The 23,534-nt window shown below is 40.0% G+C and overlaps 1 protein-coding gene across 2 annotated transcripts in view; it reads left to right on the top strand.

Moving 5' to 3' along the window:
- The window catches only part of gabra3 (gamma-aminobutyric acid type A receptor subunit alpha3), a 104,167-nt gene that overhangs the window by 28,486 nt on the left and 52,147 nt on the right, over nt 1–23,534 (top strand). For both annotated transcript variants that reach the window (XM_005931930.3, XM_005931931.3), the window contains exon 2: nt 1,507–1,604. In XM_005931930.3, coding sequence (XP_005931992.1) covers nt 1,522–1,604 — 83 coding nt within the window. In that variant the 5' untranslated portion in view covers nt 1,507–1,521. The remainder of the gene's footprint in view (nt 1–1,506; nt 1,605–23,534) is intronic.

Below are 23,534 nucleotides of genomic sequence, written 5' to 3'. Positions count from 1 at the left end.
CTAAGAGCACACCAAGAGCACACTGTGTAATTTTAAAAGCGTAACAGAAAGAATAGAAAGAATAAACACCTGCAGAAATCTCTACAACTTGCTAAAATATTTGTTCACAGTAGAATCAGTCAATTGCTATTACAAACCTAAAGAAAATATTTTTGCTTGTTGGTGTCGATTGTTGGTGCATTGCATGCAAGAATTTTAAGAAGGAGATTTGGGTTTGTGTCCAAATTGCAAGACAAGCTTTGTTTTAGAAGTATCTTCTCTATTTTCTCAATTTTGCCTCAAGAGCCTTTCTGAAAAGATCAGACAAAAGAGTTCTCCTAAGTGGCCCTCATCAAATACATGCGCTGCTATCGTTTTGTATTTTGGAGTGGGAGAAAAAGGAGACTTTGCGCATCGACATCAAGAACTAGCCCCAACTGTGAGGCAAGGTGGAGGGAGCAACTTGGTTTGGAGCTGCTTTTTGACCTCAAGGGCTGAACAGTTTGCAGTAGACTGTAAAGTAAATTGAATTAAACAGTGTTACAGTGTTACAGAAGTATGTCAGGGCAGTCTGAGACCTACAAATAAAGAACCGAATAGTTGAGAAAGAATGGAATTCAGACCAAGACTCCTGAACATAATCCAACTTAGATATTGGGGCATCACCTATGGTAATTCACGTTAATAGAACCTCTGTCACCTAGAATCCATAGTTTTGGGTCCAGTTCAATTTGGATCCCCATTACCCTTGAGATTATTTGATTATTATTTATCTCAAGCATCTGGGGGAATAATTACTATCAATTTTATGTAGTATGTAAGGGGTGTAATATATCCTATGAAATATGTTAAATTGCATTTGCCTGTTCCAATAAGTGGTGCCACTCTACCTCTTCATAGACATAGCCCAGGTCTGTTTTTAAAGAGGGCTGTTTAATCATTAAAAGGGTTAAAAAACATTATTATCCGGAGCTTTTAAACAGCTACAAGAAAACACTGATGAGGACGGTTTCTACTAAAAGACGTTCTGAGTTACTATATTTAGTCCAGTTGTTTGTGTTATTTCATCATAGCGTAGTCATGTTGTTTGTTTATAATCGTGACTTAGATCGGACAACATTTTGTGAGTAATACATTCAGAAGTCTGAGTAATTCAGAATCACATTTATTGGCCAAGTATGTGCACAAATACAGGGAATTGGGCCTTGTTATTTTCTTTGCTCTCAATGTATTTTGCAGAGTAGACAGACTAGAACAGCATCCATCTATCCATTCTCTTCCGCTTGTTCAATTCGGGATCGCGAGGGGCTTGGAGTCTATCCCAGCTACCATAGGGAGAAAGGGCTGGATACAGCCTGGACAGGTCGCAATAACAACATGTATAGCATATTTATATTGATATGTGCAGTGGTGCAGAGTGCGAAGATGAAATAAATTATGGAATAAATAAGGAATGGAAAACTGGATATTTTGGTTGAGTCTCCAAACATAACACCATCCACTTATGTCTCCTCTTTCCTTCTGCAGACCTGCGCAGAGACTATGGCTGCTGCACGTTGGAAGCCTCAGTCAGTGGATATTGGCTTTTGGCTCCTCCTGCTCCTCAGCCTCATTCCTGAATGCAGGTACACAAAAATATATATGTCACGCTGTAATGCCCATTCAAGTTCAGTAATCGGGTGTCTGCTGCTGATGTGGGGGTTTTTTTAGGACCTGTTTGATCAGGCTCGCTTCTGCAGCCTAACCAACTTTTTTATTTGCATGGAAAATTTAAGAAATGTATGAAATTAGAATCTTAGTTGTGACTGTCAGATGCAATAACTGGAATGCTATATGGATTACTGAACCACCTATACATTGCACCTGCTCTGCCATGGGAACCCATGCCATGAAGCTCCCGTTGCACAGTTTTTGTGCTGATGTTAACACCAGAGGAAATTTGTTACTCTGCACTTATTCCGTCCGCAGAGCATTGGCAACTTGTTGAGTCTTCATTTAATTTTCCGTGGTCTGAGTTGCTGTGGTTCCTAAATGCTTCCATTTTGCAATACTACCACTTTGAGATTGTAGTGGAACATCCAGGAAGGCAGAAATTTCACAAAGTGAATGTTGCAACAGTGGCATCATATTACAGCACCCCGCTTGAGTTCAATGAGTTCTTCAGAGCGACTCATTCTTTCCCAAATATTTTTACAGTAAAGGCAGACTGCAAGGCCAGATGCTCAGTTTATTCACCTGTGACAGTGGGACTGAAAACACCTGAATTGAGATGTTAAGAATTATGGCTCAATTCTTGTGTATATAGTTCTGCAAGAGCTTAATAATTCAGTGTATAGAGAAAAACTCATCTTCTTTTGTCCTTGCACATATTGAAGTTTTTGTACCCAAGGACCTCAGAGCACTGTGACTCTTAAAATAGAATACACGACATGTGTCCTCAAGAACAGAACAGACATAAAGTGAGTTACCCTCCCATCTAAATGCACCTAGTGCTGTCTTCACCACTCGTCTAAATTTCACTGACTGCTGAGTTAATTTGCGTTGTGCAGCACACCACAGCTATGATTGTCCATTCACAGCATTTTCACTCCTGCATCCTGTGCATATTTTTTCAGGCTGCGTGTTACGAGTCAGCGAAAAAATAAAACTCCAGCATGTCTAGGAGTCATTTTAATCATACTCCTTGTAATTTCAAACGCAGAGATTGCACAGGTTGCCTTGTTTGCATTGTTGATAAGGTAGGATGTTATGGCAGGGAGACGCGACGGAGTGTAAATCACTTTAAGATTTTACACGCTAGGAAAGGCTTGCCGAACCTGGAAGAAAGCCGGTCGGGGAAGGAAATCAGAACACTGTGACAGGGATTAGCCCAGTTTGCTTTGTCACTGTGCCACTTGGCTCTTCTTGCTTATTAGGAGCACACAGTGCTTGTAATTACATATATTAAATAGAAATGTGTGACTTGGGGAAGGTGCTGGCCAAGCCTGGCAAGACATCTTTTTACAAGAACCTGTGCCCTGGTCTTAAAGTAGCTTTCAATTCAGCCAGGTTCATACAGTGTATGTAGATCAACAGATCTTTAGTCAGTGATGAACACAGACTAAACTGACTGAAAAAGTGTCCAGACATATAAGACAGAACTTAGCTCTAACAGTCAGCTGCACTTGTGCCACATTGTTGTATTTATAAAAAAAGGTTTGACATTTATCTAAATAGATGCAGCAGAACCAGAGGCAAATTACTTTATTTAAGACATTCTTCTTCTTCATGAAGCTCTGGAGCCTACTTCTTTCAGCCGGCCCAAACACACACGCATGCACACAGTTCTTATTTTGCAAACTTATTGTCTCCAGTAAACAGTGTCTCAGTGACTTCACTGAACGTTTTTCACAGCTGATCTCTGGAGGTGTCACACTACCTCGAGCTAGAGTTTGCATCAAAATTTGTATCCGTACCATAACTCAGTCAAACAGGAGCACACCGGCGTAACACACATTTTTAGAAAGAGTGTTACCTTTTCTTCTCGAAGTTTTGACTAAACTCCCCTGGTCTTAGAAAACAAGGTGTTCCCTTCATCTGCAGTACTTGGCTAAGACTGATCTAATTTTAAGGTTTACTTCAGTTTAAAAGCATCTGGTGAAGGCAGCCATATCTCTATGATCCAAAAGCTCAGGCTGCAGACTGTGCTAACGTTTAGTTTCTAACATATCTGATATGAGAGCACATATCCCTTGCATGGCCATCTGGCTTTGAGCACAGCAGCCCTACCCACATGCTGCTGCAGCACTGCCCGAGCAGTCAGAGAAAGTTTTAATGCATGTGCCTGATGTGACACGTGACAGGGACTCACTAAAAATCATCTTCCAGTTATTTCAGACGCAATGTAGCACAGCAGTCTCTGCTTAAAACATTTTTCTTTGGTTTAACTTGTACTACACGAGGCTTCACATTTGCTTATTTGAATAAAGACTTTTTTTATGTGTTGAAATCTAAACCTAAACTGAAAAATGGAATTTTTTGCATCTGAAAGTAAAAGTATATTTTAATTGTCCATCAAACTTTGGGTATAATCCTCAGACCATGAGCTTGCACATGCTCCCAGAATATCTGCATATCAGCAAAGCTGTTTCTCTCTGAGAACTGCCACCTCCCTGATGCCCACTGATGCTATCAACAAGCTCCAAATCGGCTTTACTACAGTTGAAGCAGGAGACTTTCCTAATGGATTAAGGTGTAACGGACAAATCCTCCATATAAGGATCTGTCATTCTGCACATCAACAAATTTCCCCACCCCACACTGAAAGTCAGGGCATGATTAAGCTGTTATTCCCAGCAATCCATGGACCACATATAAATGAGAAGTCTGCATAATGGCGAAGGTCCATCAGTCCTTCAGCTTGCCTCGCTTCCACTCTGCCTTCCACTTATAAAGTCGACGCTTAACAAGTGTCGACAGTCAGGCCATCTTGTTGTCTGTTTTGTTTGTAATCTATTGCCAAGCTTCTGGATAACATGGCACATAATCAATAGCTATAAGAATGAAAGTGCTATATGTACACTTTGCCTGTATATTGGCTCTGAAGTTGCCTGGGCTCTGCTGGCTTTGTAAGCTCATCCCACATGAATTATTTACAGCAGGGCAGAGAGGGGCATCACTTTGAGAAGTGACCAGGTCAACAGTTAACATTCTGTTTCAGTGGTGTTGTCAAGGTTAATGTTTCACGGGTCTGGACAAGGGTAAGGTATTCATGGCGGAACTGCTTTCCTGATTGAATGACCAGCCAAATAGTTTCTCAGAGGAGTCAAAAGAAATAGAAAGTCAGAGGTTTGAGAATCTACTTAATGTCAAATCATAGGTTACCTGTCAAGATTTGCCAATTGTATACACCGCGTTTCCTTTCTAATTTGATTTAATTAGTTGGCTGATCAGTTATTTTGGCTTAGCCAGTGTTATAGGGGCCTCAATCATTTGAACAATTGAGTCACTGGTCAAGTGGTCAAAGAGCACACACACACACACACACACACACACACACACACACACACACACACACACACACACACACACAGATCTTTTTTCAATCAAGTTTTTCATTGAACATTAACGTCCTTTTTCACATTCAGGGGATTTTTTTTAGTTTGTTTGTTAAGCAACTTAACACTGACCTATGAGCCATTCAAGTTTCGACCATAAAAAGGCACTTATGGGATGAAACAGTGTTGTGTCTACACATAATAGAAAACTTGGCAAAGAACCAATGACGTCTCAGGCACTTTTTACCTGAAGCCTTTTTGCAACACACAAGTTCTTTTCCAATTTCTTTAGCTGAAGCTTTAAAAAGGAGAAAAATAGCAGAGTTTGACATGAAGTAGTAATTCTGCACCAAGCTGATTCCCAGAAGTTGATTTATCTCAGCATGATATGCAGTGCATCCTCCAAAAATATGAGGAAACTGAACAAATGGAGGACAAACAAGTGTCAGGCCAAAGAAACACAATGTACAGCAGATAAACGGTATCTGAAAGTCACGTTGTTAAGAAATATGAAAAATTCAAGTCTGAAATAGATGGTACAATAAATGGACTGGTTCTTTTGAAACACATTTCTGCTCTAGCTGAGTAATCAAAGCGCTTTATACAGCTTGCGTCTTTCACAGAAGTTCTTTTTATCTAACATTCACACTCCGATGGATGCATAGACGAATATTTTGGGGTAAGTATCTTGCCTCCAGGAATACTTCGCATGTAGACTTGAGCAGGCAGGGATTAAACCAGCAACCTTCCAATTAGTAAATGACCTGTTCTACCTCCTGAGCTACAGCCACCAATAGTACTTGACAGGTGTAACTTGGCCTTCTGCAGATCCATCTAACATGCAGAAAAAACCTCATCAAAAGTAGTCTCAGGGGAAGGGTGGCTGTCAAGAAGCCATACTTAAGGAAAGGAAGCAGGGAAAAAATGTATGATAAATTATACAAGAACTAATAGATAAATAGATAGAAAAACACACAGTGGATCATCTAGATGGAGAACAGAACAAAAAGCACACAGCACCCAAAGACGAGTTTTGAATGTCCTTCTAGAAGCCTGGGGAACTATTCCTGAAAATCTCTTCACCTAGTTCCAGTTTTCCTAGCAAAATATAAAAAAATAAGGCGTGGCTCAAGAGGGAGAGAGAGAAAATTGCAGGGGCAGGGCTGTAGGTCACTTGGACCACAAACCAGCTCAACCACAAACCGTGCCAAACTGGGTCCTTTAAGAGCACCAGCAAGACGCTAATATAGAACTGAACAGGGATCATGGACAAAATATACAGTTAGATCAGGTACGGCATGAAAGGGAAAAAAATTTATTGATCCGTGCTCTAATTACTTTGAAGTTTCAGTCAATTTTATATTGATATACTGAAGATCTGGTCAATAATGTTCCAAGCAACCAATTAGCTGACATCCCCGGCAGGCATGAATCAAAATGAAGACAGAATAGATTTCCCAGTGTCTGTGCAGCTGGGTGTTAGACACAGACCGCTCATTCCTGAAAATGCACAAATGTTGAAAATAATGTGTGATCCTTGTTAAAATGGTCCCTCAGATATTACCAGTTTATAGACTTGTTGGATTCAATTTTGCTTTTGTTGTTTTAACATAACTCTGTGGGTTCTGTTCCTTTCTTTTTGGGAAAAGCTCTGACTCACTTTCAGTGGAGCACAATCATTTTCAGTGCATCCCATATTTTTTGCCACCAGCAACATCCACCCCCGACCCCTTCTGAAGTTGAGTCTGAGTCAGTAAAGCTATGGATAAACAAGCCGTACAGATTAAAATACTTAAACGTAGCGGTGCCTTTGAAATTGTCACGCCGACTCCAGTGTTGTGAACAAAAGATTGCAATAGGTTTTCATGGACTATATAGACGTAGATATACCAAAAAAAGTGTATAAAAACACTTTTTTACATCTTATGAGCTAATTTGTATTTTTCATCAAGTGATATGCATCAAAGTTTATTTTTTAGATCATCATCATAACTGCATCTGTGAACTCTGTTCCTCAGAGTACATGGGCTGTTTCAGTTTGAAAGTGATTTTTTTTTTTTATTATTTAGTAGAAAACACAGTAGAAGTATTACAGTTTACATACTGAATTACACATTATTTGCTTGAAATTTAACAAGCAAACAGGTTCAAATAGCTGTTTGGTCAACAGCCAAAGACTTTATACAAGAAGAGCAGCTTTAGGGTTTGGCTACCAGGGGAGAAGTATGTGGAAGTCAAAGGGAAACATTTTACTGAAAAAAAAAAAAACCTAATGCAAAGAATAATTTATGGTGAACGAGGCAGGAATAAATAGCAATCGGGAGAAATACATATATAAAAAACAAGAGAAATGCAAACAAGACAGGAGGAGCTGGCGATGGCCTCCAGGGATGGCAGAGGGCTTTCTTTACCAGGGCATTTATAATGAGAGGAGATTGAACCTGTCTGTGCCTCCTGAAGTCTATTATGAGTTCTTTTGTTTTAAGAACGTTCAGCTTCAGGTTATTTTCTAAGCACCAGTGGGACAAGTTCTCTACCTCCCATGTATGATGTCTTATCCCCATCGGAGATGAGCCCACCCACAGTGGTGTCATCGGCATACGTGACAATGACATTGGTTGGATGGGTTGGTGTACAGTCAGGGCGGACCGATTGAGGCCAGTTGGTTAGGAAGTCCTTGATCCAGGATCAGGTGGCGGGGGGATCTGAAGGTGGTCCAGTTTGGTGGTGAGGATGTCTGTGATATTTCTTTATCACAAAATCAAAGGGAGCACAGTATCTTTTGCTTTCAAATTCAGTTACCACAGAATCATTTTTAATTATCTAAAAATAATTATCAGCAAGCTCATAACTTGCTCACATATTAAGTTTTACTCTCAGTAATATTAATGTGATATTTACCTTATAGTAAAACTTAAGCTACGTTCACACTGCAGGCGAAAGTGCATCAAATCCGGCTTTTCTGACCCTATGCGACCCATATCCGATCATGGTATGACAGTTTGAACAGCACAAACCTGATATTTTGAAATCCGATCTGGGTCACTTTCGTATGTGGTAATGAATCCGATACATATCTGATGTTTTAGAAAGCGACTGCTGTTTGAATGGTCAACATTAAATCCGTCTTTTACGTCACTGACACAAGACAAAAGGCAATTATCAGCGCCGGAGAAGACAAACAAGAAAGCATGGCAGCGGACACTGGAGACGGAGCGAGTCAGTGGACTTGATTAGCATATGGGGAGACAGTTCTATTCAAGCTAAACAACTCCGTGTCCATATATACCTCTGCACGGAGGTAGCAGCCACTACTCCAAACAAAGCCATTGTTAAAGCACGGGCTCTCTTTTTTTCTCAGTGTCCTTTTTTCTCTAATTAATTTGTCAAAATTCTGTCGGTTACGACTGTGCAGAAATCGATAGACTGCTGCAACAACACCTAATAGCTCTGTAGCCACCATTTTTACTTCCGGAAACAGAGCGCGTTGTCTGCGACGTCTTCTTTTGCACATGCGGGGCCGCTTTGAGGGACGTGAACCGTTCACACTAGAGCTGTTTGCTTTCACATTTTATTTGCAGTGTGAACAACCAGACAAAAAAATCGGATTTGATCAAAAAATTGGAATTGAGCATTAAGGCCTGCAGTGTGAACGTAGCCTTAGTGTTCCTGAAATATTCCTGCAGCTCACTTGAATTTTGGTCTAAACGTGGTAAAAATGTTTAACACAGTCTGCAGAAAGATGAACAAAATACAATGGTGCTACTAGGTCTTATGCATGAGCTTCACTATAATGTTTTGGACGAGGTCATGTTGATCTGGAATAAAGTGGAAATATTATTCCAAGGTGCCTTATGCTGTCATTATGCATTACAGTTGTATATTTGGAGAACAGTGTGTGGTTTTTACAAATGCATTTTTGATATGTGGGTTGGACTTGATGCATGAAGACCTTATAAATGTACATATTTTTTCGTGTTTTGAGTCTGTCTTTTCTACGTATTGTAGTGAAATCCGTTTTAACAGCCAACAAGGGGGCAAACAGAATGTGCGTAAGGTGTGTAATATTTAAAATCTTGCATCTATTTACCACTAATAAAGTGCTATTTTTACCACAGCCCTACACCTTCAAGACATCTCAATATATTGACTGTTTATAAGGCTGATACGATACGACACTTGAAATTGAATTTAAGACGAGAACATCTGTGTGTTCAGTTTTCCGTTCAGTCAGAGCTGTGCACATTTATTCTTGTTATATCACAGGAAAAGATTCATAAAATATGGGAGCCGGTGTCGTTCTGGTTATAATTAGCTATGGGAGACTACATGTCTTTAGGAATTTCTTTTTAAATGACTTGCAGATTTAAATGTGGTCAAGATTAACTGTTTTGTATCCACATGATGGGCTCAATGACTATATGGGAAATTACAGTGACTGGCTAGTTAAAGCTGTGCAGCAGGAAGCAATTTTTCCTTAAAGAGTGAAAAAACACATATTGCTGACTATTAGATTATTAATCGATTACATAGTACTTCCTTCCTTCCTTCAGCTGCAGTTGTACCGGTAGCTTTAGCACATGTGGTGTCGCAGGTGGTGGTGTGATGTACACCACCAGGTTGTCACATCTCATTGAAATCGGCAAGCACAATGTTGCCTGGAAGCTTTAGACAGCATCCAGGTGTGCCAGTTGATCTGGGTTTACAGTCCACTTCCCATTTTTTCTAATTCTCTCATTAACCAGCTGGTGCCCATTCTTCAGACGTAACATATTTCTGTACAAATTACTTTGTACTGCAGATGGAAACAGACTTTTTTGTTTTTGTTTTTTAAGCATTAAGCGAAAAGAATAGAGACTTCTTCATAATTCATTTAGAGGGATGGGAATCAAGATCTGGTTCTTATAGAGAATCAGCTGATTTTACTTTGGGTCCCAGGGGAGGAAAATAGTGGCGCAGTTACAGCGTGGATATAGATGCATATACATAATATTTTTATTTGGCTGAATATTTTCTATAACCAAGATATGTACAACTTCTTTTCCTATCACATTCAAGAGCTCATAGTGCAGATTTAACCTACATAGTTATTTAACGTTCTTAACAAATTCAGTAAGTTAACCAACAGAAATTACTATACAAGTAAGTTTTCATAGTATCTGAAGTACTTTTTTACAGGTGACAATATGCAGCATTTTCAGGCTTGATAACATAGCTCAAACATTATCATTTTATTATTAGCCAAAGCCCCTAACCAGTACCTAGTGCCTTAAAGATGACTTAATAGAAAACTAATATAGCTCCAGGTTATTACTAATAGTTAAACAACTAAGGTCAGTATTCCATCAAGGTCATGGAAAGTGTTTAACACTTCAATGTTACTGAACTTTTGAAATTCTTCCTAAAATGTTGTTCAGTGTTGTGGACGTCAACTTTAGCTGCTAATGAGAGGCGGAGCTGTGTGTCTATCTGTCTGCAGTGGTTGTGTGTGAAGTTGTCAACTGGAGGGCGTGAAGAAGTTGTTGGTATAAATACTGCTGCAAATGAGTATCTAATCTGAATTTTTGGTATCAAGTTGTGTTTTGTTGTTTGTTTGTTTTTTGGACAATGCTACATTGGGTAGGTCCTCCTTGTGACGCTAGCAGCAGAGTAGGGCTTGTAGGGATCCAACTTGCTTTTTTGTGCACATGCCAAAGGAGCTTGATCGTGCTGCCACCCAGACCAGTTTCTTGAGGAATGATTTTCTGTTGTACCAACCACTCATCTTGGGTTAAAACAGGAACTAAAACAATTATGGGGATTCTTCTATAGTTTTCTGCAGAACATCTCCTCTTTCACAGCTGTTACACTAGATCTGGGATTTACCTAATTTACTACCTGTGCTCCTGGATTGATACATCATAGAAATTCTACACAATTGAGACCAACTTGCTTACAGCTTCGTGACTTTTGCCCAGCCCACTTGGCTGTTTTATGTGACAGATTGCAAAACTTTGCAGGCACATTGCAAGCCAACATAACTCCAGTGGCATGCTGCAGGCTTTCATGCACAGAAACGGCAAAGATGAGAAAAAAAACTATGTAATATATCAAACTCCCTGACAGGTGGCATTCTAATGAGATCATCAGGGTCACTTCAGCTGTCAGTGGTTCTAATGTTGGAGTTTATTGGTACAAACGCTAAATAAAACAGGACTTGATCGATCTATTAATTGAATACTGAAAAAAAGTACATAATGGACATTTTAATTAATAAAGGTATGATAATCTTTGGGTGTAGCATTATTTCGAAAACTCGCATCACATGTTTAAGTTCAGCCAACATCAGGACATCAATGGCCTCCTTCAGAAAAAAATAATGAGACATTTTTTCATCTTACTCTTAAAGACAAATTAGTTTGATTTTCAAATTAAGAGTCCATGATTTCATTTCTAATTCTCAAATGGATCTGAGTACTGCAGATGTGCGATTGTGCGCATGGAAGGTCAGTTGAATGTCCTGGATGTTGCAGTGTAGCTGCTGTGACTGACTCACTGACCACAGGCTTTTACCGCAGGAGCTATTCTGCCAACACCCATGAAAAATGTCACGTCAGATGGTAAATGTTTGCTTCACACATTTACCTTCAACACATGATTGGATATATTGTAATAGATGACACAGTAGTGAATAGTATATACTAGTTCAATAACATTTACATTTTTAGAGGTCGGAGGATGTTTGTTTCTGCTGGAGGCAGCTAAAAACAGAGAGGGGGATATCAAGTTGAAAAGAGAGTAAGGCGGGAGAACATGTGTTTCTGAGATGGAAAACGATGAAAGGATAACACTTCTGTCAAGGAAGAGAAAAAGTGCCGTTCCAGTGATTTCACCTCGCCGTCAGATGGAGATACATATGTTGGTCATAAAAGCTGCAAGATTCTGCTGTGTATACTCTTTAAAGATGGATTCCTAATCAGTAAATAATGACAATCTAAGAAACGTAAAAAGAAATAGACACCCATTTCTTTGCTAGAAATTCCATGGATTGCGACATGTATGACCGAGATTTTAGGTGTAGACTTTACTGCAAAGCGTGCTCCCATGAAATTAATTCTCTTGTAGCTGCAATATATTCAGAAAGAAACTGTGAAGTAATTCTGAATTTAAAGGTGGGAATTGTCATCTAGATCCTAGATGGCACCAAAACGCATATCTAGGATTAAAAATAAAATGAAAATGCCATATTTTCTGCACTATAAGGCACACTTAAAGTCCTTTAATTTTCTCAAAAATCGACAGTGCGCCTTATAATCCGGTGCGCCTTATGTATGAATTCTGGTTGTGCTTACTGACCTCGAACCGATTTTATGTGGTCAAAAATCTGTCAAAAAATGTTTAGTCTTTCATCTTTCATCTTTACTGAAATGATCAGTGTTGCTGCAGGAGTAACAATTAATTTTAACATCCGTTAACGTTAGCAGGAAGTTAGCTTGCTAGTTTCCACTTAAACATGATATATCATGTTCTGACTGAGAGATTTCTGAAAAAATTAAAAAGTACAGCTCTGCTATCACTTCCAACATAAATAAATACAGAAAACTAAAAAGCAGTGACTTTTGTGGGGTTACTGAAGTTGGGCTAGCTGGTATATAATGATGTGCTACGTGATTGCTAGCGACACAGCTATGTTAGCATAACATAAACACAGTGAAGCTGGAGGATGAAAGCTAGCTTTTTTCCACTTGATAAAAGTTAACATAAGGGTTCACTAAGATAGGAGCAAATGCAATCACATAGCAGGATGCTGTAAACAGACCAAACTTCAGTCAGGAGAACAACTGAAATAATTCATCCACAATACAAGGTTAGTCATTAATATACTACAACAGGGGTAGGCAACCTTTCTGATGATGAGTGCCATCTAAAATTTCCTCAGAAGTCAGTGTGTCATATGATTGCATTAGCAATAAATTTAATAACACTCTATATTAACAGTTACACAATATAGAGAACCACTTTATAGAATTATATTTATTTGCAGATGTTGGGAGCTATCAGCGAAGTTATCAGCTATTTTGAAACAAAAGAAAGACACTTTTTATCCATAACAAGAATTCCATAACAGCAAATGAACTGTACAACAGAAAATGCAAATGCTATTTATGGTCTCCTCACAACAATCATAAGAAAAATAAACTGAGCCAATATGGCATGTTTGTTAATACACTCGGATCTCTGGTCTCCCACTGAGAGACACAGGTCTCCGAGTGTCCAGCATTCAGACGGCTACCTGAAGACACTCATGTGAGAGAAAATCTGCTCACACAGATATGTAGAGCCAAATACTGTCAATAAGGCCTCTGCAATGCTCTGAAGACAGTTAAACTTGTCAGGTAGTGATGTTCAGCAGGTGAAAATGCAAGCTCCATGAACACACATAAACCTGTTTCTCCATCACCTGTTCAGCTCTGATGATTCAGTAAGGACATCTCCTGGTTTCATCTGCATGTTTCCCTCCCACCTGATAACCAAACCAACATCATGACCAGCAGCTTTTACAGCTGTGGCTCCAGCAAACATCAACTGATACTGGAAATTAATATTAAATAAATTCTAACAACAGCTGATCAAGCTTAAACCTGCTGCTGTAGTTTAACGCGACCTCCGGCGGTTTCCTCTTTCTGGCGAAAAGTGGGCGATAAACAAACGAGAGAAAAGCCGATCAGCTGATCATTGAACAGTTTCATGATTGAAGTAGAAACAGGAGAGGGAGGGTGAGAGGATGAGAGAAGACGAGGCAGCTGTGCAGCGTAAAGACACAGAATAACTCCAGCTTTGTGTCAAGACGAAACGCGTAATATTTTCTCTGAATACAGGACGATTCTGTCTTTTTACGGGACGGTTGGCAACTCTACTAACTAACCTTATGAATAAAATAAAGTTCACTATCAGTAACATCATAGCACCCACCCAGCTGTATAGAAACTCCATCATGCTAGCTAGTACGCAGTACGAGTTATTGTAACTGACTGTAAGCACAATGAAAATAAACTACCCCTAAACTTGGCTTATATCTGACCCAGATAAACTGCAGACATAACCTCTTACCTGAAATTCAGTTCACCTGACACTCGGACCGGCGGCCGCCTCGGGTCTCTCCTCCTCTTGCCTCCCCTTTCCCTCATCCACCTCTGGCCTCCACCACTTGCTAATGTTACTGAATCTGTGGAAGCTCCGCGATAGCCACCACCAAACAACTGAGTTATTTTTACACACCGGCCAGCATCTGGCCAATCCACAACCTTTCATTGTTTATACCGTTACAAAAAAAAAATCATCGGCCCATAAAAACGGAAAATCACCATTGGGCATACCGGGCATTTGCCATTAGCCCAGCTATGGTCGTGCCAGCTGTGGCACGCGTGCCTGGGGTTGCCGACCCCTGTACTACAACAACATGGGAATGGAGCAGCTGCGAAAGAATTTAACGTAATCAATCAATGGTATGGAAGTGGAGGAAACACATCCAAAATTTGCCGTTTTTTATTCCGCGGGTGCTCTCTAAGTGTAACCCTCAAAAGTTTCGGGAGTCGGCTGCACTTTGGTATACAGACAAGTTCATGGTCGACTCTTTTCCTGTGAATGCAAAATAAGCCCAAACCATAGCCCCTCCACCACTGTGCTTGACAGTTGTAGTGCTGTGTATTATGGCCAAACATCTGTACTTTGTCTCGCTTGCCTAAAGGACATTGTTCCAGAAGCTTTGTGATTTGTTCAGGTGAATTTTGCAATGGCTGCTACTTACTGTTTTTAATTCCCATGGAAGCAGAAATGATGTGCTTAGACTCCGAGATCTCTCTTTTTCACACGACTGCTGTAATCATGTTTCATAATGAAGACTAATAGTTTGTCAGTTGTTTATGTTTTTTCTTGGAGAGTAATTTGCAAAATCCAGATATTACATATTTTGCAAGCAGAGAGTTAGGGATTAGGGTTACTTAGATGTGAGAGGGTTAAAGTTGTAATTGATATCTTCATTGCTGCTGATGGTGCTGGTAGAGCTTTTGTAATCCCCGATGATATCAGTAGTGCAGGTGAAACTCTGGGCCTCAAAAGCAGATTGGTGTCGCAACACGTTTCAGATCATATCTCTACGTTAGATAATTTCCTCCTGTTGTAAGGAGTTGTTACACCAAAGCATATATCTATTGTGGTGGCATACTTCCAAATAAAGCATCCAAGGCTTTCCTCTTGCAATGTCTCATCACTACTGGAGTATTAAAGCACGTGTTACTTTAAATTCAGTATGGTATAACCTTGCTGTGGATCTCTGCATGGAGTCCAAATCTGATTAGACTCAAATAGCTGTTATGACAGCAATACTGAACTATGCTGACCTTGCTCTCATTATTTTTGAGATTTCATTTCTCTGGCTTTTCTTTTTCGCTGCAACTCGATCATTTCTGATTAGTCAGTTTTTTGTCTGCGAGCTGAACGGACACCAGAAAGACATTTCTCTGCCCTCTCGCCGACCTTGGTTGTCATGGCACTGAATTAAAGCTAGTTACAGATCAAGGACAAGAAGAGAGGCGAAAACTGTTAAATTCCAAGATCAAGTAAGTCAGAGGCTTTTACAGCGATGGACTGGGGAATTCAGACTGTGTGTGGGATGACCATGCAAGATGAATATGTGTACTGAATGGAAAGAGGAGCTAGTTTTTCTAAGAATGAGCAACTACGAGCTGAAACATACACCTGCTGTACACTTAAAGAAATTACATTTTAATGGTTTTAACTCCTATCATAGTGTAATATACGTGTAGCTTTTATTTCTGGTGACAGAAATGTCACATACATATTTCTGTGCAAATCTGGGACTGCAAACTTCCAAAAATACCGATGACACAGCAACCACAAGAGACAGAACAATGTTCGACAAATCTGATGGTAGTACAGCTGGAAATTAACGTTTTTCAATTGATTTTATTTTCCTCTTCTTGTTCTTCTGTCTGAACAGATTGTGCCACAGTCCCCAACTTTAAGCCTAATGGTAATCAATGGGCTGAGGAGGCTCCAAATTGGCCTGCTCCTGTTTCTTTAGTGTTAAACAGATGTTGGGAAGAATTGCTGGACATGCCTGTCATTAATGCTGAACAATTATTGAAAACCTTTTTCTAAAGGTTTCTTTCACTCCTCTGCTCTGAGTGAAAAACTCAATGTAAATCTCCCGACATCGTATGAAATCTGTAGCAGTTTCTCATAAGTCAATACAGTGATATAAAGCTCAGAGGAAATGTTCCCAGTGGACACATAACCTAAGTTGGCATCTACTCCAAACACACACTAGGAAAGTATGTCCAGTACTAAAAATGTCCCCGAGGTGCCTGCCTTAAAAAGAGTGCCAGGTGTGGCATACTTGGTAAAAGGCCTAGGGGGGGCTAACTGAGAAAATACTGGAGGGACTCCAGCCCAGCTGCCAGGGGAGTGCCTGGAGTTCCTGTGGGAAGAGCGCCATAAGAAACTGCATAGGGAAAGATTCAAGGTTTAGTAGAAAGATGATTGGATGAGATGGACTGTAAGAGGAAAATTTATCAGGCTGCATGGTATAAAAAATCTAGGAATTTAGCACATATTAAGTCCGACACTCTTATTTCTTTGAATCTTAACCAATGCACTGGATGCACAATATGATCGCACTTATAACTGTAATGATGGTATGGACTGGTACTTATATAGTATAAATATGTCATTAAAAAAAAAGGTGTTATTGTAAAATGGATTCTTTGTACAGGGAGTGAGTGTGTGCACAACAATTTCACAGCATCTGAAATGATAAGTATCAGGGACCAAGCAGTAAGGCATAAAGGACACAGGTGTTTAATTTAAAAAAAGGGGTTTTATTGACCCCAAAATATGAAAATATATTTAACAAAGCCAAAAAACGTAAACAGGCAGACCAATAAAAGAGGTCAACTCAATAAACTAAACTCAAGATAACAATTAACAAACCCTGAAACAAACATAAGACAAACTGACCTGCTGAAATGACACAGGGGGAACTTAAATACTGGTTTAGCTAAACCAAATGACACATACAGGGGGAAAACAAAATGGCTGCCGTATAACCAACTAATACAAAACAATTAAACAAACTTGAAACACCCCCCAGGCAATGAAGCATGTGGTGCTATCCAATTAGGCTGTCAGTGGTACTTCAGCCTCCCAGTCCTTTGCCACACCTTTAGCCAGACAGGAGGAGAAGCCAAACCCCAGGTAACTCAAACAAAGAAAGATGTATTAATATAACATAAAACAGAACTTTGACCTTGCAGTGTTAATATGTGTGCACACCATATAAACATTGGAAGGTGTGATGGAAAAATAAATACATTTAATAAAGAAACAACATTGAACAATAAGTAGAATATATTTAAAGTAGTGACTGCAAAGTAAACTAAAGTGGCGGTGAGGTGTGGAGCTTACCATGTGTGGCTTGCCATCACAATGAGAAAAATGCTCCCAAAGAAAGTGATGGACAACAAGAACACCGTTAGCACGGCCATAAGGCCTTTTGTCATTCTGATGTGTTTAAACGCCTGTTTATCACATTTTCAAACAGTTTCCACTCCAACAGATTCTGAACTTCTTTGACTAGCTCCTCTCAAACACTTCAACTACAGTGAGTGAAAGATGTGAGAAATCTTGGCCTAGAGGAATGACTGCAGATGAGACATTTGCAGTCGGGCAAAGGTACCGTTTGATATTACCCAAAGCACTTCACCCCCACCCTCCTACTTCAGCTTCTCTCTGGTGCATATTATCTGCTTAAACCAGGCGAGTGGATGACAGAATAAAGACGCAAACAAAGAAAAATCAGTCACATTGAAAAGGCTATGAATGATACAAGGCAAGGGACAATATACTGCATAATGCCACGCCGGATAATATTATCAATATATTGTTGGTAGATGTGGCAAGAATATGAGTGGGAGGATCTGGTGAGGAAGATGAAGATGAAGAATGTAAAGGTTATCTCATGCATAAATGCAAACTTTAAATTCAAAATTTATTAATCAGCAATGTAGAAATCTCTTCCCATCATGCCTTCTTCCCAGGAAGATGGACATATTTGTCTTCATATGTTTAAATAAATAAATTAATCAGTCCCTCCCATAGCTGCAGTCAAGAAAAATGATCAGCTTCCAGTATATCTTTTCTCCCAAAGCTCCAAGCAGCTTCACTAATCCCCTCCATTCGATTTGAGTCGCCTTTGGCTCTCAGCGGCAAGACAGCGAGAAGTTCAACGGGTGCGTCGTCAGGCCACTTTGGATATCAGGATTCTTATCAGTCATCCGGCAGCTCTCACGTCAACTCAGATGGGGTGACGCACATTTGAGATAGAGACAAGGTAGTTGGACGAGGATGCTGTGGCATTTCCTGAGGTGCCCACTTGGAATTCAGACTGCATGAGCAGTAACAGCAGCAGCAGCCAAATGCTTAAGAGATTAAAAATTTGTTGGAATGGAAGTTAATCAACGAGACCGTTTGTTTGTTCCTTCCTTTTCTCCTGTTCTATTATCAGGGTTCAACAGCTTTTCAAGCCGCTAACTTTAAAAGGGTGCTCTCGGTAATATACGAATGATGCAGCACTACAATAGGTGCGTCAAATCCACATGTACTGCTTTAATATGAGCTGTAGAGTGCTGCATTTACTGTCCAATATATATTGTAATTCTCCAGTGTACAAGTATGTATTCACTATGTGCACAGGAACAAAAATCATGCTCTTCTTTCTTCATTTAAAAACAATCCAAGGGCACACACTGTTGGGGATTAACATATGAAACACAATTTATGAAGTCCATTGCAAGTACTAGTGTGAAAAGCATTGCACTGTTGTTATTACAATGTAATCTACCAGGAATGAGCATCTATGTGACATCTTTCAAGTTGTTGCCTCCTCCTGTTCCATCAAATGTTAAAGGGGACCCGTTCTGCTCTTTTCCAGCAATATATTTTTTTTATTTTGGGACTCCACTAGAGTAGCTTTGCATAATTTACTTTTAAAGCTGCAGATAGAAAAAAGAAAAACCTTTTATTTAACTGATACTGGCCCTTTATGCATCTCTCTAAAAGCTGACTTTCTTCTGATTGACTGACTGCAGAAAAAGAGGCTCCTCTTCCTGCTGCTGTGGAGGTTTCAAACTGTTCCTGGCAACTAATTTGTTTGTTAAGGAAAGATAGATCTATGCTTTCATGCTATTTACACCTAGCTTTTGACCCTATCATCTCAATGTCGCAGCAGAAATCAGACCAACATTTTTCACATCTTCTATCATCCAATTCTGGTGGAATCACTGTGTGAACGGTAGCCTCAGTTTCCTGTTTTTAGCTGACAGGACTGGCAGTTGGGTTTGAATATCAAGACAAGACATTTGTCTTTAAGTGATTTAATGTTGCTTCTACCTCAAAATTCCAGAATAGCTCAGTAGGTATAGTGTTTGCCCCATGATCAGAAGTTAGTCGGTTCAAATCCACTGAACGGCTACCCTGAGGTACCCTTGAGCAAGGTAACGTTTCTACACACTGCTTCCTGGGCTCTGGGGTGAATTTGATGTCTGTGAAATATACAGACAAAAACTTTGGCCATTAACAGGAACTGGGTCCACTGTTGCCTTGTGCCTTGCTCTTTAGGAAATTTGGTTTAGAACCAAGAAGCTGCTGTGCTCATATCTACACCTCTTGCTGTGCCTGTGATAACCATATCAGGAAATCCATCCATTCATCCATGCATCTTCTTCTGCTTTATCCGGGGCCGGGTCGCAGGGGCAGCAGCCTAAGCAGAGAAGCCCAGACCTCACTCTCCAGGACTGATCCCCAGCTACCAAGACTATCAGGAAATCCCTGCCAGTTAATATCAGCCACGGCCAAAAGTAGAAAAAAATAGTTGGAAAGTAGTTCCTTAGAGCAATTCAATTTGATTTTATTCATACAGCTCCAAAAAACAAGAACAGCCACCTTTGTATTGCAGTACTCGATATTGTAAAGCTAAGACTCAGAGAGAACCCCAACAATCAGACGAACCCCTATGGGCAAGCATTTGGGAATGGTGGGAAGGAAAAACCTGCTACTTTAAATTTTGCCTGTGTTTAATATGAACATCCACCATTGTAACAGAATCGATGACAGTAAGGAAAAGCAAATAGGTCCATCTATTTTGTATTCTTCAGCGCACTCTGCTTCATTGCTAGACAAGTCACATTCTTGTTAATGAAAAGGCTGTTTTTTTGTTTGTTTTTAAATGGGGTTCAACATGGATTTGGTTTGTTTAGCTGTGTTTAGGTCAAAGCTACTGAGAACCTTCAGGAGAACAAAGCATTTTCAGAGGTGACTCATGCTGCACAAGTGGGTGTAACCTGAAGGTTCAATGAATAAAATCCTCACAACTTTTCCAGCGGCCTCACCTTTCTGACCCTTCTCTCTAATAAAACCACCGAAGCTCATTGCCTCACACTTGAGATTCGCCCCTCACTGTCTTCACAGACATCCTGTTTGAAATGAGGATGCATCACACTGAGGAAGTGACGGGACATTTAAGTCGGTGGTAGCTGTATAGCAGTAAATCTTCAAATCCAATCACAACTTTTCTCTAAAATCTGATTTGGTTACCTTTTCCTCTGGCCAGTCCCGATGTAACCTCAGAGCTCCTTTAGCTGGTAATGAAATTCAGTCCCTGTTGTGTGTACAGCGAAGATTTAATCAAATAGTTTGAAACTGCTTTATATATTCAGCATCCTGAGGCTGTGGGATAAAATAACTGGCCCCACAAAACGAGGCAGATCCGTCACCGAGCGAAGCACACATTTGCACACAACAGCACACTTGAACTTTAGCTTCCACAATTACTCCTCTTCACTAAGGTTTATTTGCCATCACTCTGTCAGCTCATGAAGCACCTTCATCTCTTCCTGCCACCCGAACAGCTCTCATTACCGCTCACTTCCCTCCAGCCTCGCTGCTCATTCCACACCTTCTGGCTGCCAGCAGGCACCAGCATGCCCTGGGAGACCAACACTACATCTCTTCCCCGGCCAAGAGTGCAATCCTTCACCTGTCAGACTGGTTCAGCGCACTAACCTTGGATTGGCGCCAGTCCACTCACTCAGTGCATGCCCGTTCCACTAACTCAGACTGCTGGGCCCACACGCATTTTGTTCCCACCACCAGCCCAGCGAGTCTGCTTCTTCTTCTCAGGGTGTCAGTCATCCATGTAAGACGCTAACACTACAGCAGAAAGTGACCACATCGAGGTTAGCTTTCACAAACAATATGGTGTGCCACTAAAGGTATCAAAGGCCTTTGATGTTTAGTCCCTTTCATTTCAGCTGAGGAATATTGGAAATCAGGGATGCCCTTCAGAAATGGGACTAAGTAATAATTCATTAAAGAGACGCCTTTTACAGAACATTGCTAATTAAGAAACTTTCACAGGATAACATTTAAATCCATAGTGTCTACTACAGAAAGTAAACTTCCCAAAAAGTTTGTGCATATATGATTAGGTTAGAAACTTTTCCTTGTGCTCCAGGAGGCAGAATACCCTTGATTTAATACCCGTGTTTATCCCATCTAATGATGCCATCAGAAAATATGCCACCAGCAGCTTGGTTTTAATGCGCTCTCCTGCCTTGTACTGCAACCATGGAAGTGACAAAACAGCCAATTTAAATTCCAAATTAAAGCTTTCTCTGCAAAAGTACTCAGTCAAAATCTAAGCCAAAAATCCAAACTAAATTAAAGTGATTAAATATTATAATTTAGGCTTTAAATATTTTAAAACTATGGTAACACCAACCTCAGGTTAACGGCGTGCACCATTCGCCGCTCCAGTGAGTCGGCGTTTTTGATATCATTAATTTGGTGACAAATGCTGCAGCGTTGGGTTTTTAATTTCAGGGCTGTAAAATGCTTTACTATAATCTGTTTCTGCAACACTGTGTGCTTGCTGCTCCTAAACATCGAGGATAAAGCTCTGCAAAAGTCCATGCAAGTTTGTTTCCTGTCTATAGAAAATAGTCAGTCGTCATCACTTTAACAGGGAGTGTAGTGCTGTTGTGTACAAATATTAATTACTGTCTGGATTTTGAGATATAGCAGCTCACTGTCTGCCTTTTCATGTAAGTGAGCAATTGTGCAGTGTGGGGAAACTGAGACTTTTTGTGGAAAATATGTAGGAATCGGCTATCAAGAGGACCAAAAGCACAGAGTGACTCCTGTTAATGGTTGTTAACAAGTAATCGTTCAGTGTAACACTTCACAGTTCGATTCTTTTTTTAATTTGTGTCATCAAAATAAATAACATAAAAATGGGCTTACACCACCCTTTTAAATAAATACACAAATGGATATTTTACATGAAAAAAACATGGACTGTACCATTGTCATGTAGGCAGTAATAGACTGCAACTAACAAGTCTTTACTTACATTTCTCTGTCTATTCATTTAACTAGCAGTAGCTAGTCATTGTAACTCAGATATAAGGATCGTTAAATACACAATATATTCAAACCCTCTGCGGTGTGGAAAGAGAGGACATGCTCAAGGTGGGCGCTTTGAAGGTTACTCTGTGTCCTCTCATCAACAAAACTTCACTGGCCTTTGGATCCAGTCCACGAGTTAACATTTAATGCCTTAGTGTTGCTGATAAATGAACATGTGTTCAAATGCACATATTACGTCAGATTTTCGTCAAGTTAGTGGGTTTAGACACCCCCGGAAACTGGTACAGTCCACTCCCACAGACAAAACAAAGCAAAGAACCAGGTGGCGATGTTACAAATGAAGTGAAGCAACCAGGAAAATAAAATGGATAACGAGAATTTCAAATGCATTTTTCATATGGATAATTTTGCAAATTGAACAAAGAACTACAAAGCACAGACGTTTGTTATCCTTTTGAATTGAATACCATTTATCTACTCCTGTTTCAGGCTCCTGCTGCTGCCATGCCGTTTTCTGCAGCACGATATAACAGAGCCATTGTTAAAGTTAGTTGTAACACCTGTGCTCTTCCTAGATACAAGTCAAGTACCCACTGTGAAAAAGGGCCCATTGTTAGCTTAAAGGTCCTGCACACCCACACACAGCTGTTTCCACTTATCCTTATTATTAAACCTGCTCAGGCTGGAGAAGAATACAAGCCGAAGCTCGGTGCGCTAGCGCACTGCACCTTTTTTAGAGCAGTCATATCGGTTTCATTTACAGTCACTGCCTCAGTAAATAAAACACGAGCCACTTGTGTTCAATGTCGTGTTAGTCTGTGTTAGTCACTCATTTGATATGAAAATGGTCAATAAGAATTAAAAAGTACGAGGTCCAACTAATCTTTCCATGTCTTCCTGCAGCCACTAATGAAAATTAATTAATTCTCACAATTCTGTTGCAAACTGATCTGATGATGAATTGGGGCCTTTTACTGATAGTTTTCCGGGCTGTCTTCACACAGCATCGGTAAATATCACTCATCTCATGTTCAA

This window comes from Haplochromis burtoni, unplaced genomic scaffold (assembly GCF_018398535.1).
Source record: "Haplochromis burtoni strain Fernald_Lab_line unplaced genomic scaffold, NCSU_Asbu1 Contig_152, whole genome shotgun sequence".
Taxonomy (NCBI): domain Eukaryota; kingdom Metazoa; phylum Chordata; class Actinopteri; order Cichliformes; family Cichlidae; genus Haplochromis; species Haplochromis burtoni.
Note: the sequence above shows the minus strand (reverse complement) of the source record. Positions and strands in the feature narration are given on the sequence as shown.